Source organism: Penaeus vannamei, chromosome 4, assembly GCF_042767895.1.
Source record: "Penaeus vannamei isolate JL-2024 chromosome 4, ASM4276789v1, whole genome shotgun sequence".
Taxonomy (NCBI): domain Eukaryota; kingdom Metazoa; phylum Arthropoda; class Malacostraca; order Decapoda; family Penaeidae; genus Penaeus; species Penaeus vannamei.
In genome coordinates, this window is record NC_091552.1 from 12214428 (window position 1) to 12234427 (window position 20000).

The window sequence follows — 20000 nt, forward strand, 5'->3', positions numbered from 1 at the left end:
TGTCTGTCTGTCTGTCTGTCTCTCTCTCTCTCTCTCTCTCTCTCTCTCTCTCTCCCTCCCTCCCTCCCTCCTTCCCTCCCTCCCTCCCTCCCTCCCTCTCTCTCTCTCTCTCTCTCTCCCTCTCTATCTATCTATCTATCTTTCTATATATATAATATACATATATGAATTTATTTCTGCGTATATTCAAATCTATGTGTATGCATATTCATTGGATCTAGCCTTTTGTAATTTTAACAATCTGTTCAGATGATATGAATGAGGAGAAGAATAGTTATAATTATAATAATATATTTTACGACATAACGATCTACGATTGTCACAGCAAACTAAACACAATGTCATGATCACTGCGTAGCGAGCGAAATACTGGAGTTTCCCCTCGTATCCCCTCAACGCAGACGATGAGGGTGCCATCTACGCGGCTGCGCATTCCGATATGAAAAACCCTTCGTTACCCGTTACAGCTGAGATATGGATTATGATATTCTATATCAATTAGAGGAAAATGATCACGGCACATGATTCTGCGCAAGAGAAAAGGGAGTGATTGTTGTAATTGCCGTTGGTCGCTGGTGTCGCCGCGCAGGTGAGAACGCGCAGCCATAAACAATAGAAAAAGGACCGCCACTCAGGCCCGGGACATCCGAGAGAGAACAAGTAGACAATGTTTTTATTTTTTTGCTTCGATTATTTAATTTTATTGTGTTCATGCTCTTTTATGTATCTTTTTCGTATTTGCGAGGCGGCGGGACACATCGGGAACAACAGTGACATCGGATATCTGAAGTAATAGTGATTATATTGGTTATGTTTATGTATGATGTCACTCCTTCAAGTAAAATACAGAACCCGTGATTTTGACTTTTTTCTAGAACCCTATTTATTTTGTATTTCATCACTTTAAATATTTTATTTTTACTAGAATCTTTTATTTCATTTTATTTTTGATTTAATATGTATGGCCTTGATTTTATAGAGATTTAATGAGGTTTTATTACAGTATTTTTGCTGGGTTCAATGGGGTTTATCTCTCTTTGTTTTATCTTCACTTTAATATTAATTTTAAGTTACTTTTAATGATTTTCGACATTGTTTTACGTAGGCCAAAGCCATGCATCCAACACCAAGCTTAAAGAAAGTCCTTGTATATTTCAAAATTAAGGAAAGGCTATAGGCTACCACTTTTCTTTGAGTAAATGCGAAATGAATAATAAATTATAAGAGAGTACAGTGAAACATGGCGAAGAAGTCCGTGGATTTAATGATGAAATATACGTAGTCAAATAGCTAGATTAACGCTACGACTGAACCTCTCCCTCTCCATGTATTTATCTTTTTTTTTCGTCTTATTATCAATCTTTCGCTATTTCTCTGCCTCCCTCTTTATCCCTTCTATTTATCGTACCTTATAGTTTATCTGTTTATTTTATTTTACTTTTTTTACTTCTTTTTTTTCATTTCCTTTCGTCTGACTCTTCATCTTCCTTCCTCTCCCTCTCTCTCTGCCTCCGTCTTTGTCCTTTTTATCATAATTTATTTTTTCATTCTTATCTTATCGATTCTTTTTTATTATTCCATTATTCAAAAAAAAAAAAAAAAAATCCTCTTCGCCTTATTTTCGGTCTCTCTCTCTCTCTCTCTCTCTCTCTCTCTCATTTACTTAATTTGATCAAGATGATGATTATTTGACCTTCATTATCATGACACTCACTCTCGCATAATTAATAATTTGATCTCCTTAAAACACTTTTAACGTAAACGGCAAACAGCATTAGGAAATAAAGGTCAAAATGAGAGGGAATATTTTCAAAGCATAAGAGATCCGTTAACAAATTTCCTTTGAATCTTCCTTTTGGATATTCTAACGGCAGATTTTATTCGAAATCGTTGAAATATTCGTACAATATTCGTACATCTCTTTGGCAGTGAAGTTTTTTTTCATTCTTACCTTTAGAGGTGGCAATTATTACTTGCTCGGTGTATAGTACTTTACAGATGGTAACTATTACTTAAGAGATGGTAACGATTACTTAAGAGATGGTAACTATTACTTATGAGATGGTAACTATTACTTAAGAGATGGTAACGATTACTTAAGAGATGGTAACTATTACTTATGAGATGGTAACTATTACTTAAGAGATGGTAACGATTACTTAAGAGATGGTAACTATTACTTATGAGATGGTAACTATTACTTATGAGATGGTAACTATTACTTAAGAGATGGTAACGATTACTTAAGAGATGGTAACTATTACTTATGAGATGGTAACTATTACTTAAGAGATGGTAACGATTACTTAAGAGATGGTAACTATTACTTATGAGATGGTAACTATTACTTATGAGATGGTAACTATTACTTAAGAGATGGTAACGATTACTTAAGAGATGGTAACTATTACTTATGAGATGGTAACTATTACTTAAGAGATGGTAACGATTACTTAAGAGATGGTAACTATTACTTATGAGATGGTAACTATTACTTATGAGATGGTAACTATTACTTAAGAGATGGTAACGATTACTTAAGAGATGGTAACTATTACTTATGAGATGGTAACTATTACTTAAGAGATGGTAACGATTACTTAAGAGATGGTAACTATTACTTATGAGATGGTAACTATTACTTATGAGATGGTAACTATTACTTAAGAGATGGTAACGATTACTTAAGAGATGGTAACGATTACTTAAGAGATGGTAACTATTACTTAAGAGATGGTAACTATTACTTAAGAGATGGTAACGATTACTTAAGAGATGGTAACTATTACTTAAGAGATGGTAACGATTACTTAAGAGATGGTAACGATTACTTAAGAGATGGTAACTATTACTTAAGAGATGGTAACTATTACTTAAGAGATGGTAACTATTACTTAAGAGATGGTAACTATTACTTAAGAGATGGTAACGATTACTTAAGAGATGGTAACTATTACTTAAGAGATGGTAACTATTACTTAAGAGATGGTAACTATTACTTAAGAGATGGTAACTATTACTTAAGAGATGGTAACGATTACTTAAGAGATGGTAACTATTACTTAAGAGATGGTAACTATTACTTAAGAGATGGTAACTATTACTTAAGAGATGGTAACGATTACTTAAGAGATGGTAACGATTACTTAAGAGATGGTAACTATTACTTAAGAGATGGTAACGATTACTTAAGAGATGGTAACTATTACTTAAGAGATGGTAACTATTACTTAAGAGATGGTAACGATTACTTAAGAGATGGTAACTATTACTTAAGAGATGGTAACGATTACTTAAGAGATGGTAACGATTACTTAAGAGATGGTAACTATTACTTAAGAGATGGTAACTATTACTTAAGAGATGGTAACGATTACTTAAGAGATGGTAACTATTACTTAAGAGATGGTAACGATTACTTAAGAGATGGTAACGATTACTTAAGAGATGGTAACTATTACTTAAGAGATGGTAACTATTACTTAAGAGATGGTAACGATTACTTAAGAGATGGTAACGATTACTTAAGAGATGGTAACTATTACTTAAGAGATGGTAACGATTACTTAAGAGATGGTAACTATTACTTAAGAGATGGTAACGATTACTTAAGAGATGGTAACGATTACTTAAGAGATGGTAACTATTACTTAAGAGATGGTAACTATTACTTAAGAGATGGTAACTATTACTTAAGAGATGGTAACTATTACTTAAGAGATGGTAACGATTACTTAAGAGATGGTAACTATTACTTAAGAGATGGTAACGATTACTTAAGAGATGGTAACTATTACTTAAGAGATGGTAACGATTACTTAAGAGATGGTAACGATTACTTAAGAGATGGTAACTATTACTTAAGAGATGGTAACTATTACTTAAGAGATGGTAACGATTACTTAAGAGATGGTAACGATTACTTAAGAGATGGTAACTATTACTTAAGAGATGGTAACTATTACTTAAGAGATGGTAACGATTACTTAAGAGATGGTAACTATTACTTAAGAGATGGTAACGATTACTTAAGAGATGGTAACTATTACTTAAGAGATGGTAACTATTACTTAAGAGATGGTAACTATTACTTAAGAGATGGTAACGATTACTTAAGAGATGGTAACGATTACTTAAGAGATGGTAACTATTACTTAAGAGATGGTAACGATTACTTAAGAGATGGTAACTATTACTTAAGAGATGGTAACTATTACTTAAGAGATGGTAACGATTACTTAAGAGATGGTAACTATTACTTAAGAGATGGTAACGATTACTATGTTGACCCATTGGCTTTGTTGCGGGGATGGGAGTGGGGAGAGCGGGGTGGGGTGTGGGGTGGGGTGGGGGGGGGGGGACTGCCATGTTGCATCTTTCAGGGGACTTGAGATAACAGTCAGAGATGGTGATAAGGTTATGTTGTTAATTCAATTTCGATAATTATAATGATAACTAGAATTATTGTAATGATGTGTTGATAATGAGGATGATTATAATGATGAGTATTATCACTAAGACAGAAATAGACATGATAACAATTATTGAATTGATAATGATCCAGGCAATTTTGATAATGAAAACGAGAATGCTAATAATAGCGGCAATAATATCGACGATGATAATCAGCAACACATGATGATAATAACCAATAGCATTTAAAACCCCTTTGACAACTCCCAAGAACTCTTCTCAACCTCTCAAACCTCCTTTCCGTAAGCTAAGAAAACCCTAAAAAAACAAACAAACAAACAAACTAACGAACCGCCCACAAAACAAGGAAAAGAAAGCCGAAGGAGGAGTGTAGTAATCAGCGCCATTCACGCCCAGCCAGTTATAGCCATTGCTCAGCGTCGGAGCCAATATTGACTTAGACATTCAGTATCGGGCACGTATTCGCGGCTTCACGGGCGTGCAAACACTCTGATGGGCGGGAGTGACAGCTCGAGGGTGACTTAATGAGGCTGAATCACCCGTGAGGCGATAATTAATGAGTGTGTTTGGTTTGGCTTTGTGAGGGTGTAGATATTTGGGTGTTGGGGTAAACACCTAGGTAAATAGATAGCAGATGCCTGCGCTGACTCGGGCGCGCAAACACGCAAATGCGCGCACACACACGCGCACACACACACACACACACACACACACGCTCAAATACAAGGGAAATTCAACATCGTTTTAAACAACCATTTTTTCCACAATGTTCCATATTAATTGTTTCTCAACCTCAGAAGATTATGATTTTCGTGTTTTTTTTTATCAATACACTTCGTCGATCATGTCAGGAAAGAAATTAAGAAGATAACAATAATTCAAAATTTCTGGTTTAAAGTTTGATCCTAACACGTAGATTTTTTTTGTCCTTATATATCAAAAATATATATCAAAGATTCGTCTCCAAATGTCACATGATTGACACGTTTCGAAATTTCGGAAGATTCAAGTGTTTTGGATAAATACCCAGCGCTTTCCTTTTTTTTTTTTTTTTTTTTTTTTTGTAGCACTTTGACCTTCGCGAAAATTGGAGATTTTTTACTTGTTACTTATCTAAACGGCGGGATCATCTATTCAGACTTTTGGATGGGTTTTGAAACTTTTGAATGGTTGCATGTACAAAAAAAAAAAAAAGATATAATGATAATGGTAATGATTATGATTATGATAACACACGCACACACATACGAAATCATCTCTTGAAACTTCTAAAATCAAATGTATTTGAAGAAAATTGATAGAAAAGGAGTTTTAAAACCCTTGAATGTGTACATATAAATAAAAAGATAATGATTACACACGCATGGCAATGAACAAGGAATACACACACACATACACTGATGTATATATACATATATATAAACACAATCACACACACATACACACACACACATGTTTATCTACTGGGCTATATCTTCGTTACCTTCCTATTTCTCTAATTACTAATTATCCTTCTCTACTTGCCTCTAAGTTAGTCTCCTTGCCTATTCATCCAAGCAAAGTTCAGTCTTGCCACACTTAACGTGCGAAATGTGCAGAAATTATCCGCAGATTTTTGCGATCTTCTGTATGCTGCTTGTGGGAAGTGCACACAATAAGAATGATAATGATTATGAGAATGATTCATGGTAATGAAATGAAGATATTGATGACAATGCTGCTGCTGATGATGATGATGGAATGATAATGATAATAATGATGATGATGGAATGATAATGATGATGATGATGATGATATTGGTAATAGTGGAATGCGGATGTTGATGACGATGTTGATGATGATGATGATGATTGAGGATAATGGTATGAAGATGATGATGATGATGATGATGGTCATGATGATGATAATGATGATGATGAAAATGATTCGTTCAAGATTCCCATTATATGAACTATCTATTTAGTATAATCGATCTATATTCAATACAAACAATTGAAGAAATATGAATTCTGTCTGATTATTCTACGAAATATCAGTTGAATGCAATATTCTACGAAATACCACTTTATCATAATAATTCTACGAAATATGAGTTAAGCATGATTAACCTACGAAATATTCATTCAACATTACTATTCTAAAAATTATCAATTCATTATAAATCAATCTACAAATCAAATCAGAATGGTAACTTTCCGAAATTTCCATCTTGGCTCGAACGCTGAACCCCCCCCCCCCCGCTTCGCCAATCTCCTTAGCAACCAACTGCCCTCGAAATTGCTTTTTTTTTTTTTTTTCTTTTTTGACTTAAGGCCGAGTATACGCGTCCGGCAGCCGTAGCCGATTTCTCGCGGTTATTCGTACGGCACACATATGTACATGCGTATATTAATGTTATTTCCGGGTAAAGGGTACGAACCTAACCTATTCTAACCTGATCTATCCGTACCTAACCTAATCTGACCTAACTTAACCAACCTCACCTAGCCTAATCTAACCTAATCTAACCAAACCGAATCTAACCTTATCTAACCTAATCTAACCTAATCTAATTTTATCTAATCTAACCAAACCTAATCTAACCTAACCTAGCCTAATCTAACCTTATCTAACCTAATCTAACCTTATCTAACCTAATCTAATTTTATCTAATCTAACCAAACCTAATCTAACCTAACCTAGCCTAATCTAACCTTATCTAACCTAATCTAACCTAATCTAATTTTATCTAATCTAACCAAACCTAATCTAACCTAACCTAGCCTAATCTAACCTAATCTAACCAAACCGAATCTAACCTTATCTAACCTAATCTAACCTAATCTAATTTTATCTAATCTAACCAAACCTAATCTAACCTAACCTAGCCTAATCTAACCTTATCTAACCTAATCTAACCTTATCTTACCTAATCTAATTTTATCTAATCTAACCAAACCTAATCTAACCTAACCTAGCCTAATCTAACCTTATCTAACCTAATCTAACCTAATCTAATTTTATCTAATCTAACCAAACCTAATCTAACCTAACCTAGCCTAATCTAACCTAATCTAACCAAACCGAATCTAACCTTATCTAACCTAATCTAACCTAATCTAATTTTATCTAATCTAACCAAACCTAATCTAACCTAACCTAGCCTAATCTAACCTTATCTAACCTAATCTAACCTAATCTAATTTTATCTAATCTAACCAAACCTAATCTAACCTAACCTAGCCTAATCTAACCTTATCTAACCTAATCTAACCTAATCTAATTTTATCTAATCTAACCAAACCTAATCTAACCTAACCTAGCCTAATCTAACCTTATCTAACCTAATCTAACCTTATCTAACCTAATCTAATTTTATCTAATCTAACCAAACCTAATCTAACCTAACCTAGCCTAATCTAACCTTATCTAACCTAATCTAACCTTATCTAACCTAATCTAATTTTATCTAATCTAACCAAACCTAATCTAACCTAACCTAGCCTAATCTAACCTCATCTAACCTAACCTAATTTTACCTAACCTAACCAAACCTAATCTAACTTAACTTAACTAAGAATGGTATCGTCCTTCGCGCCGAGACACCGCCGCCATCTTGTTTTTTTTTCCACCACGCATGCGCAGGCCACCATCTTTTTTTCTGCCGTACCCGTAGTCACTTCTGCAAACCTCCGCGACGAGATGACAGTAATTAAACCGAAAATCGAACTGCAATTAATTTACTATTCCGGGAGACAGTTTTTTTTTTTTTTTTTTTCTTAAACGCCTTCATTTTTTTTTTCTCCCGAATGGAAGGTATTTAGGCATTAATTTTGTGGATTTAGGATCGATTTATTTCTGAAAGGTCTGGAGGGGATAATTTCAAAGGTGTGGATAATGATGTGTGATTTTGATGGCTGTCGCTGAAGTTACCTTGAAGATGTCTGAAATGTGTTTTTTTTTTATTATTATTTCGTCATCATCGTTACCAACATTTCAGCATCGGCATGACCTGTTATTATGATGATTATTATTCATGTTTTTGTTTTGGATATCAGTATCAGTATATTTATCATCATTATTACCATCATTACCATTGTCATTGCCTTTATCAGTATCATTACCATTATCATCATCATCACCATCATCCTTATCACCATCATCATCATCACCATTACCGCTATTACGATCATCATCATTATCTCGCTACACCCTATTATTATTATCATCACTATTATCAATAATAACATCAATTCATCACTGCCATTGGTCTCTCCCTTTCTCCCTCTCTTTCTCTCATTCTCTCATTCTCTCTTTTTCTCTTTCTCTCTCTCTCTCTCTCTCAATGACAATGACAATATGATTTTAGCTAGAATTAGGATATGTCCGACCCAATGCATATTCGTATATATGGACATGCATATACATAAATAAACATCTATCTATCTATCTATCTATCTGACTGAAAGCTGTGCATCTATCTATCCATCCGATAGATATGTATATCTAAAATGATAAAGGGGCGTTTATGTGTGTTTTATTGTATCATTTTATTATATTTATTTGTTTTTATTTATTTTTATGTATATATCTTCATTATTCCCGCTATCCTTCTTTTGAAAAATATCATTACCGGCATCTATATTTATCATTTTTTTCGAGCAAATTTCATTTTTATCTATTTATCTATCTCTCACCACGTGTTTCTATCATCGTAGATTAATTGATCTATCATCACTTTTTTATATCTATTTATGAATTTTGACATATTCTATTCATCATTTATCATTTTTTTTCTTTGTTCATTTATCTATTTATCTATCATTTCTTTCTATACCAGTCGATTCCTCTATCTATCATCGCATATCTATTTGTCTATCTATCTATCTAGTTATCGTCATATATTTTTTTTATCGATTCATCTATTTATCTATCATCACATATTTCTTTATTCACTCATTTATCTATTAACGCACTTCCATATTTATCCATTTATCATCATGAATTTCTTGGATTATTAATTCATTCATCTATTATTCACATTTCTTTATCCTTCTATTTATTTCTCATCATTTCTTTCCTTATTAGTCTATCATTTCTTTCTCTACCTGTCTATTTATCTGTTCCCTTCTTTATTTATCCATTTATCTATCACAATTTTCTTTACCCATCCATCTATTTATCTACCATTTCTTTATTCATCCATCTATCTGTCTATTCACTTTATCTATCTATCGCAGGGTTTCGTTTCGCCATCTCCCATTTCTTCATTTATCTATCTATTTATCTATCAACTCATTTTATTTATCTATCACATGGCTTCTCTACCATCTGCCATTTCTTCATTTTCTATCTACCTATCTATCGACTCACTTTATCTATCTACCCCAGGGCTTCCCTCCACCATCTACCATGTCTTTATTCATCTATCTATCTACTCACTTTATCTATCTATCCCAGGGCTTCCCTCCACCATCTACCATGTCTTTATTCATCTATCTATCGACTCACTTTATCTATCTATCCCAGGGCTTCCCTCCACCATCTACCATGTCTTTATTCATCTATCTATCTACTCACTTTATCTATCTATCTACTCTATCAATCTACTCACTTTATATATCTATCTGCTCACTCGTTTATCTATCTACTCACTTTATTTATCTGTCTATCACTCGATTATCTATCTACTCACTTTATCAATCTCTCTCTACTCACTTTATCTATCTATCTACTCACTCGTTTATCTATCTATCACAGGACTTCTCTCCCCCGGTGACCTGACAAAGGCGATTCACCTTGAAGATTCTCCTTAAGAAAGTGCTTTCTTAAGCAACATGACCATCACTTACACGCATAAGGTGTCCGACTGTAAGGGTTTCGGATCCTTCTGGAGGCTTCTGTTCAGGTAAGTGGATTAAATTGATTGGTAAGAGGACAGGTGTTGATGAGGATGTTTGAGGCTATATAACATACACCACATGTGACAGTTATTTTCAAGATGTATTAGTTATATTCAACAAACATTGCAATCACATTTAACATATATCATAGTCATACTCAACATACTTTACAGTTACAGCACAATTAACCGTATTCATTGTAACAAAATGTAGAAAAGGTATGAATGAAAGTGAATGTATTCACAAGTAATGTATCTAACGATGTATTGGAAACGGGTTAAATACACCTCTTGTATTATTAAAGATATTAATTCATACATCTATACCTTTTCTACAGATTTTCTTCCTTATACACAGGGGGTAATTTAGAAGCAAATAAGCAGACAGTATACCACAGCAAAGAATATTTATTGGAACAAATGGAATCAGAACTAGATTATTAATTGTTGTTCCATCTTTCCCAACAGATGGAAAGGCAACAGTATACCACAGTAAAGAATATTTATTGGAACAAATGGAATCAAAACTAGATTATTAATTGTTGTTCCATCTTCCTCAACAGATGGAAAGGCAGCCTCTATAAACTGGTTTGGCCCGATACCCTAGTTTACTGTTTTTTGTACTTCATTTGTTCCATGGTGTACAGGTTTGCCCTGGACGATGAACAGAGAAGGCAAGTAAACCATCTTTTTTGTATCTATATTCCTGTCTATCTATCTATCTAAGTTATCTTTTTTCTTTCTTTTTTTTCTTTTCAATTTTGGTTAAGAATTGCGTTAAGAAAAAAATGTATTAATTCATTAGTATCTATATATCTGTCTATCGATCTATCTAACATATCCTTTTTCTTTCTTTTTTTTCAATTTTGGTTAAGAATTGAATTAACTTATTAGTATCTATATACCTGTCTATCTAACTTACCCTTTTTCTTTCTCTTTTTCTTTTCAATTTTGGTTAAGAATTACGTTAAGAAAAAAAAAAAAATCATTACTTGCCATGCTAATTTTGTGAATTCAATTGAAGTGATTAATATTTTTTGCATTTCTTCGTTTTTTTTTCAATTTTTGTTTTGGTTAGGGATGGCGTTAGATTTCAGTTAGATAAAATAAAAGATAAGTGCTTGCGAGTTTATTTTATATAATCACTTTAGATAAGTCTATGATAACATTAGAATGTAAACAAGAGTATAGATAAACATTTCTTAAAATAAGCATATAAACATAATTATAAGTGAACAAATTGTGGAATAAGAATATAAATAAAAGTATAAATAAACATTATGGATATAAACATAAAAAAAAAAATAGAAATATGAAAAAACCTAATGAGGATAATTGTAAATAAAAACATAAATACACAAAAATATAAATAAACATAAATGAAAGTATAAAAAGATATGAATAAATGTAAAGATAAAACACAAACAAAAGTATAAACACAAGGCTTTAGAATAAATGAAATATAAATAAAATACGCAAAACTGAGTAAACATCTAACAAAACAAATACCTAAAATATATATAATAACAACAACAACAACAACAAAACATACAATAACAAAAAAAACATATAATAACAAAAGAAATATAATAAAACATATAATAAAAAAACATATAATAACAAGAACAAGAACAACAACAAAAAAACATATAACAAACCTTACCCTCACGACCTTCCCTCCGCCCCCACAGGATCTTCGAACACCTATCCCTCTACTGCGACTACTTCAGGAACCTCATCCCAATTTCCTTCGTGCTGGGCTTCTACGTGAGCGTCGTGGTCCAGCGGTGGTGGGAGCAGTACCTCTCGATCCCTTGGCCAGACAACTTCGCTCTCTTTTGCTCCTCTTACATAAGTGGACAGGTTGGTCTTGCGTGGCTGTGGGGAGAGGGAGGGGGAGGGGGGGAAGGAGGTGAAGGGATGGGGGGGATGGGGAGGGAGGGGGGGAGGGGTGAGGGAGGATGGGAGGGGGGTGAGGGAGGATGGGAGGGAGGGGGGGAGGGGGGAGGAAGAGGGAGGAGGGGAAGGAGGATGGGAGAGGGAGGAGGGGAGAGGGAGGAGGGGAGAGGGAAGAGGGGAGAGGGAGGATGTGAGGGAGGGAGGAGGGGAAGGAGGGAGGAGGGGAAGGAGGGAGGAGGGGAAGGAGGGAGTTGTGTAATTAAAGGGAAATTCATGTTGGTGTGTAAAAATTGAAACTGAATGACTTGGAAAGTTCTGCAGTGAGATGGAAGCCATGTGATGCGAGAACTGAAATGGAGATTGAAGTGCTCGGAGAGTCATGTCACGCAAGAGAAATTCCTGTTGATGAGTTTCGAAGTTCAAATAGAATTGTTTGGAATATAATACAATAAGTTGAAATGCAGCGATATGATAATGAAATAGTTCGTAAATTCCTATTATGAGATAGAAGTCACGTGATAAGGTTTGAAATCGACATTGAATTACGTATATAGTTGCTTACCGAAATGAAATTCACGTTAACGAGCTCAAAATTAGAATCCCCATTTGCACAAGATTGAAAAAAAAGATTAGAAATAACTCCCACCGTAATTAGAAACCCCATTAAACCACGCAATTAAGAGGAATCCCACGATAGAGCGAATCTAAAGTAGAAAAAAAATAATAATTCAAATATAATTCAAATTTTCGTGAATCTAAAGTAAAATAGAAAAAAAAAATCAAATATAATTCAAATTTTCGCGAATCTAAAGTAAAAAAAAAATATATAATTCAAATTTTCGTGAATAAAAAAAATATATATATATATAATTCAAATTTTCGCGAATCGAAAGTAAAAAAAAAAAAAAATCAAATTAGATATAATTCAAATTTTCTGAAGTAAAAAAAAAATCAGATATAATTAAAATTTTCGCGAATCTAAAGTAAAAAAAAAAATCAAATATAATTCAAATTTTCGCGAATCTAAAGTAAAAAAAACAAAAAAACAAATCAAATATAATTCAAATTTTCGCGAATCTAAAGTAAAAAAAAAAAAAAATCAAATATAATTCAAATTTTCGTGAATCTAAAGTAAAAAAAAAAAAAAAATCAAATATAGTTAAAATTTTCGCGAATCGAAAGTAAAAAAAAAATCAAATATAATTCAAATTTTCGCGAATCTAAAGTAAAAAAAAAAAAAAAAAATCAAATATAATTCAAATTTTCGCGAATCTAAAGTAAAAAAAAAAAAATCAAATATAATTCAAATTTTCGCGAATCTAAAGTAAAAAAAAAAAAAAAAAATCAAATATAATTCAAATTTTCGCGAATCTAAAGTAAAAAAAAAAAAAAAAAAAAAATCAAAATTAATTCAAATTTTCGCGAATCTAAAGTAAAAAAAAATCAAATATAAATCAAATTTTCGCGAATCTAAAATAAAAAAAAATCAAAATTAATTCAAATTTTCGCGAATCTAAAGTAAAAAAAAAAAAAAAAATCAAATATAACTCAAATTTTCGTGAATCTAAAGTAAAAAAAAAAAAAAAATCAAATATAGTTAAAATTTTCGCGAATCTAAAGTAAAAAAAAATCAAATATAATTCAAATTTTCGCGAATCTAAAGTAAAAAAAAAAAAAAAATTCAGATATAATTCAAATTTTCGCGAATCTAAAGTAAATAAAAAAAAAAAAATCAAAATTAATTAAAATTTTCGCGAATCTAAAGTAAAAAAAAAAAAAAATTCATATATAATTCAAATTTTCGTGAATCTAAAGTAAAAAAAAAAAAAAAAAAAAACAAATATAATTCAAATTTTCGCCAAACTAAAGGAAAAAAAAAAAAAATCAAATACAAATCAAACTTTCCCTTATCTAAAGGAAAAAAAAAAATCAAATATAATTCAAATTTTCGTGAATCTAAAGTAAAAAAAAAAATCAAATATAATTCAAATTTTCGTGAATCTAAAGTAAAAAAAAAAAAATCAAATATAATTCAAATTTTCGCGAATCTAAAGTAAAAAAAAAAAAAAAATCAAATATAATTAAAATTTTCGCGAATCTAAAGTAAAAAAAAAAATCAAATATAATTCAAATTTTCGCGAATCGAAAGTAAAAAAAAAAAAAAAAAATCAAATATAATTCAAATTTTCGCGAATCTAAAGTAAAAAAAAAAAAAAAAAAATCAAATATAATTAAAATTTTCGCGAATCGAAAGTAAAAAAAAAAAAAGAATCAAATATAATTCAAATTTTCGCGAATCTAAAGTAAAAAAAAAAAAAAAAAAATCAAATATAATTCAAATTTTCGCGAATCTAAAGTAAAAAAAAAAAAATCAAATATAATTCAAATTTTCGCGAATCTAAAGTAAAAAAAAAAAAAAAAAATCAAATATAATTCAAATTTTCGGGAATCGAAAGTAAAAAAAAAAAAAAATCAGATATAATTCAAATTTTCGCGAATCTAAAGTAGAAAAAAAAAAAATTAAATATAATTAAAATTTTCGCGAATCTAAAGTAAAAAAAAAAAAATCAAATATAATTCAAATTTTCGCGAATCGAAAGTAAAAAAAAAAAAAAAAAATCAAATATAATTCAAATTTTCGCGAATCTAAAGTAAAAAAAAAAAAAAAAAAAATATATAATTCAAATTTTCGCGAATCTAAAGTAAAAAAAAAAAAAAAAAAAATCAAATATAATTCAAATTTTCGCAAAACTAAAGTAAAAAAAAAAAAAAAAATCAAATATAATTCAAATTTTCGCGAATCTAAAGTAGAAAAAAAAAAAAAAAATCAAATATAATTTAAATTTAAGCGAAGCAAAAAAAAAAAAAAAAAAAATCAAATATAATTTAAATTTTGTCGAATCGAAATAAAAAAAAAAAAAAAAAAAAATCAAATATAATTAAAATTTTCGCGAATCTAAAGTAAAAAAAAAAAATCAAATATAATTCAAATTTTCGCGAATCTAAAGTAAAAAAAAAAATCAAATATAATTCAAATTTTCGCGAATCTAAAGTAAAAAAAAAAATCAAATATAATTCAAATTTTCGCGAATCTAAAGTAAAAAAAAAATCAAATATAATTCAAATTTTCGCGAATCTAAAGTAAAAAAAAAAAAAAAAAAAAATCAAATATAATTCAAATTATATTTGAATCTAAAGTAAAAAAAAAAAAAAAAAAAACAAATATAATTCAAATTTCCGCGAATCGAAAGTAAAAAAAAAAATGATTCAAATATAATTCAAATTTTCGCGAATCTAAAGTGAAAAAAATGATTCAAATATAATTCAAATTTTCGCGAATCTAAAGTAAAAAAAAAAATCAAATACAATTCAAATTTTCGCGAATTCAAAGTAAAAAAAAAAAAAAAAATCAAATATAATTCAAATTTTCGCGAATCTAAAGTTAAAAAAAATCAACATTAATTCAAATTTTCGCGAATCGAAAGTAAAAAAAAAATCAAATATAATTCAATTTTCGCGAATCTAAAGTAAAAAAAAAAAAAAAAAATCAAATATAATTCAAATTTTCGTGAATCTAAAGTAAAAAAAAAAAAAAAAAAAATCAAATATAAATCAAATTTTCGAGAAGCTAAAGTAAAAAAAAAAAAAAAAAAAAAATCAAATATAATTCAAATTTTCGCGAATTTAAAGTAAAAAAAAAAAAAATCAAATATAATTCAAATTTTCGCGAATCTAAAGTTAAAAAAAATCAACATTAATTCAAATTTTCGCGAATCGAAAGTAAAAAAAAAATCAAATATAATTCAAATTTTCCCGAATCTAAAGTAAAAAAAAAAAAAAAAAATCAAATATAATTAAAATTTTCGAGAATCTAAAGTAAAAAAAAAATCAAATATAATTCAAATTTTCGCGAATCTAAAGTAAAAAAAAAAAAAATCAAATATAATTCAAATTTTCGCGAATCTAAAGTAAAAAAAAAATCAAATATAATTCAAATTTTCGCGAATCTAAAGTAAAAAAAAAAATCAAATATAATTCAAATTTTCGCGAATCTAAAGTAAATAAAAAAAAAAAATCAAAATTAATTCAAATTTTCGCGAATCTAAAGTAAAAAAAAAAAAAAATCAAATATAACTCAAATTTTCGCGAATCTAAAGTAAAAAAAAAAAAAAAAAAAACAGATTTAATTCAAATTTTCGCGAATCTAAAGTAAAAAAAAAAAAAAAAAAAAATCAAATATAATTCAAATTTTCGCGAATCTAAAGTAAAAAAAAAAAAAAAATCAAATATAATTCAAATTTTCGCGAATCTAAAGTAAAAAAAAAAAAAAAAAATCAAATATAATTCAAATTTTCGCGAATCTAAAGTAGAAAAAAAATAATAATTCAAATATAATTCAAATTTTCGTGAATCTAAAGTAAAAAAAAAAAAAAAAAAAAAAATCAAATATAATTCAAATTTTCGCGAATCTAAAGTAAAAAAAAAAAAAAATCAAATATAATTCAAATTTTCGTGAATCTAAAGTAAAAAAAAAAAATCAAATATAATTCAAATTTTCGTGAATCTAAAGTAAAAAAAAAAAAAAATCAAATATAATTCAAATTTTCGCGAATCTAAAGTAAAAAAAAAAAAAAAAAAAAAAATCAAATATAATTCAAATTTTCGCGAATCTAAAGTAAAAAAAAAAATCAAAATTAATTCAAATTTTCGCGAATCTAAAGTAGAAAAAAAAAAAATTAAATATAATTCAAATTTTCGCGAATCTAAAGTAAAAAAAAAAAAAAAAAAATCAAATATAATTCAAATTTTCGTGAATCTAAAGTAAGAAAAAAAAACAAATCAAATATAATTCAAATTTTCTTAAATATAAAGTAAAAAAAATCAGATATAATTCAAATTTTCGCGAATCTAAAGTAAAAAAAAAAAAAAACAAATCAAACATAATTCAAATTTTCGCGAATCTAAAGTAAAAAAAAAAAAAAAAAAAATCAAATATAATTCAAATTTTCGCGAATCGAAAGTAAAAAAAAAATCAAATATAATTCAATTTTCGCGAATCTAAAGTAAAAAAAAAAAAAAAAAATCAAATATAATTCAAATTTTCGTGAATCTAAAGTAAAAAAAAAAAAAAAATCAAATATAGTTAAAATTTTCGCGAATCTAAAGTAAAAAAAAATCAAATATAAATCAAATTTTCGCGAATCTAAAATAAAAAAAAATCAAATATAATTCAAATTTTCGTGAATAAAAAAAAAAAAAAAATATATATATATATATAATTCAAATTTTCGCGAATCTAAAGTGAAAAAAAAATCAAAATTAATTCAAATTTTCGCGAATCTAAAGTAAAAAAAAAAAAAAAAAAAAAAAAAAATCAAATATAATTCCAATTTTCGATTTCAGAACGGACCGCCACGTCTCATAAGGTCGACAATGCTAAGATACGTGAACCTAAACTGCGCTCTTATCTTCGCCAAAATTTCCCCGAAAGTCAAGAAGAAATTCCCATCTTACAAGGATCTAAAAGAATTTGGTGAGTTGAGTTACATAATTGTTATTGTCTCCTCTCCTTATCCTCCCTCCCTCCTTCTCCTCCATTCCTCTCCTTCACCTCTTCCCACACCCCTCTCTCTCTCCCTCTCTACCTCTTCCCACACCCCTCTCTCTCTCCCTCTCTCTATCTCCTTCCTCCCTCCCTCCTCCTCCATTTCTCTCCTTCACCCCTTCTCACACCCCCTTCTCTCTCTCCCTCTCTATCTCCTCCCTCCCCCCCTCCTCCTCCCCCAGCATCGCATCTCCTCACTCACAAACCAAACATACCCACACACACACACACCCCAACCCCAAACCCACACGGACCTACATCCTCCCCAACTCACCTCTTCGCCTCCTTCGACCTCAGGGTACATGACCTCCAACGAAATGAGGATTCTGGAGGCCCAAGGATCGAAGTCCCGAGTCCCCGTGGTGTTCCTGCCTCTCCTGTGGGCGTGCAAGCTGGTAGAGCGGGCGAGGGCGGCGGGTTACATCAAGGACGACTTCGGCGTGAAGCTCCTGCTGGAGGAACTGGGTAGTCTCAGGAACAAGAGTGGGATGCTGCTACGCTGGACGGAGATAAGCATCCCTCTCGTGTACACGCAGGTATGCTTAAGACCATATTAGGCGTTTGGTAATTAGCAATTTTATTTAATGGTGTGTAATAATGATACTAATGATAATTTGTCTTATCGTATCTGTTAATTTGGCGTATGTGAGAGGTATAACACATTATTTAAGACTGATAGTATTGTTGATGATGTTAACGAAAGGCAAGGAATTGGTCGTTATATCAATCGACTTGAAATTTAGATGATATATCTTTTCTAGTTCAAATTCAGATTATATATTATCATTATCGTTATTTATATCGTTACCATTGTCAGTGCTCATTTTAATTGTAACTGCCATTGTCATTATCATCAGTCATCAGTCATCATCACCATCACCATCATTATAATTACCACCACCACCATCATCATAATCACCACCACCATCATCATCATAATCACCACCATCATCATCATCATCATCCTTATCATCATCCATTTTCGAAACCCCCGCCTCACCAAGACGGCAACACCGAGCGTCTCCGATTCCCTCCCCCAGGTGGTGACTATGGCTGTGTATTCGTTCTTCTTCTTCTCCGTGTTGGGCCGCCAGTTCCTCGACCCGGCGCAGAACTACAACAACCGCACCATTGATTTCTTCGTCCCCGTCTTCACTCTGTTGCAATTCTTCTTCTACATGGGCTGGTTGAAAGTTGCCGAGTCGCTGGTCAACCCGTTCGGAGAGGATGACGACGACTTCGAAATGGACAAGATACTCGATCGCCATCTTGAGGTGTGGTGGAGGGAGGGGATTATTTTTTTTTCTTTCTTTATCTGTCTGTCTGTCTGTTTTTTTTTTCGTAAAGTTGGGGACGGTTTCGAGTTTTTTTTAATTTTTTATTCTAGAATATTTTTAGTTCATCATATTTTTTTGGAAGGATGTGTCTATTCTTTTGCCTTTCTTTCCTCCTTTCTTTACCTATCTATTTGTCTATTTTCTCGTCAAGTTGGGAGCGTTTTTGATTTTTTAAATCATAATCTTTTGGAGGAATATGTTTATTTTTTGCCTTTCCTTCTTTCTTTTTTTATCTATCTATCTGCCTATTTTCCCGTAAAGTTGGGGGCGTTTTCGAATATTTTTATTCAGGATTTTTTTTCATATCATAATTTTTTGTTAGAGGTAATTTCTTAATTTTCTTGACTATGGAGGACATACAAAATATACAACTTATACGCCTATAATACATGCCTATAATTATATACCTGGCAATCATTACCACCACAAATTCACAACAACAACCCCCTAATTTCCTCCCAAGATGTCCTACCTCCTCGGCAACATCACAACACTGGAAGACCCGACAGACCAGGAGGACATGTGCTGGGACAAGACCTTCTCCCAGCACCTGGACGACGGCGACCTCGGCCTCTTCAGCACCCCGACGCGCCCTCCGAGACCCTCCTTTGCCAAGAAGGAACAGCTGATCAAGAAGGCGTCCTCGGGAAGTCAGACGGACGTCCCCAACAGACAGCAGAACATCCTCAGCAGACAGCACTTGACCCTCGACATCCAGCCGGAGTCGCCGAAGAGTGGGACGTCATCGCAGCAGCGGGGACGACGTCTGAGCCGAGGACAACCTATCATCAAGGAGGACCTTCTGTCTGACGAAGGGGAAGACGCGGCGAGCGAGGGACTGGCA

The 20000-nt window shown here is 31.2% G+C and overlaps 1 protein-coding gene across 1 annotated transcript in view; it reads left to right on the top strand.

Moving 5' to 3' along the window:
• Positions 1 to 20000, top strand: part of LOC113800578 (bestrophin-2) — a 29478-nt gene that overhangs the window by 6398 nt on the left and 3080 nt on the right. The window contains exons 2-8 of the mRNA XM_070120673.1: positions 10174 to 10321; positions 10879 to 10989; positions 12007 to 12178; positions 17618 to 17747; positions 18117 to 18355; positions 18860 to 19093; positions 19620 to 20000. The exon at positions 19620 to 20000 is cut by the window's right edge and continues 51 nt beyond it. Of these exons, the coding sequence (XP_069976774.1) occupies positions 10251 to 10321; positions 10879 to 10989; positions 12007 to 12178; positions 17618 to 17747; positions 18117 to 18355; positions 18860 to 19093; positions 19620 to 20000 (1338 nt within the window). The 5' untranslated portion in view covers positions 10174 to 10250. The remainder of the gene's footprint in view (positions 1 to 10173; positions 10322 to 10878; positions 10990 to 12006; positions 12179 to 17617; positions 17748 to 18116; positions 18356 to 18859; positions 19094 to 19619) is intronic.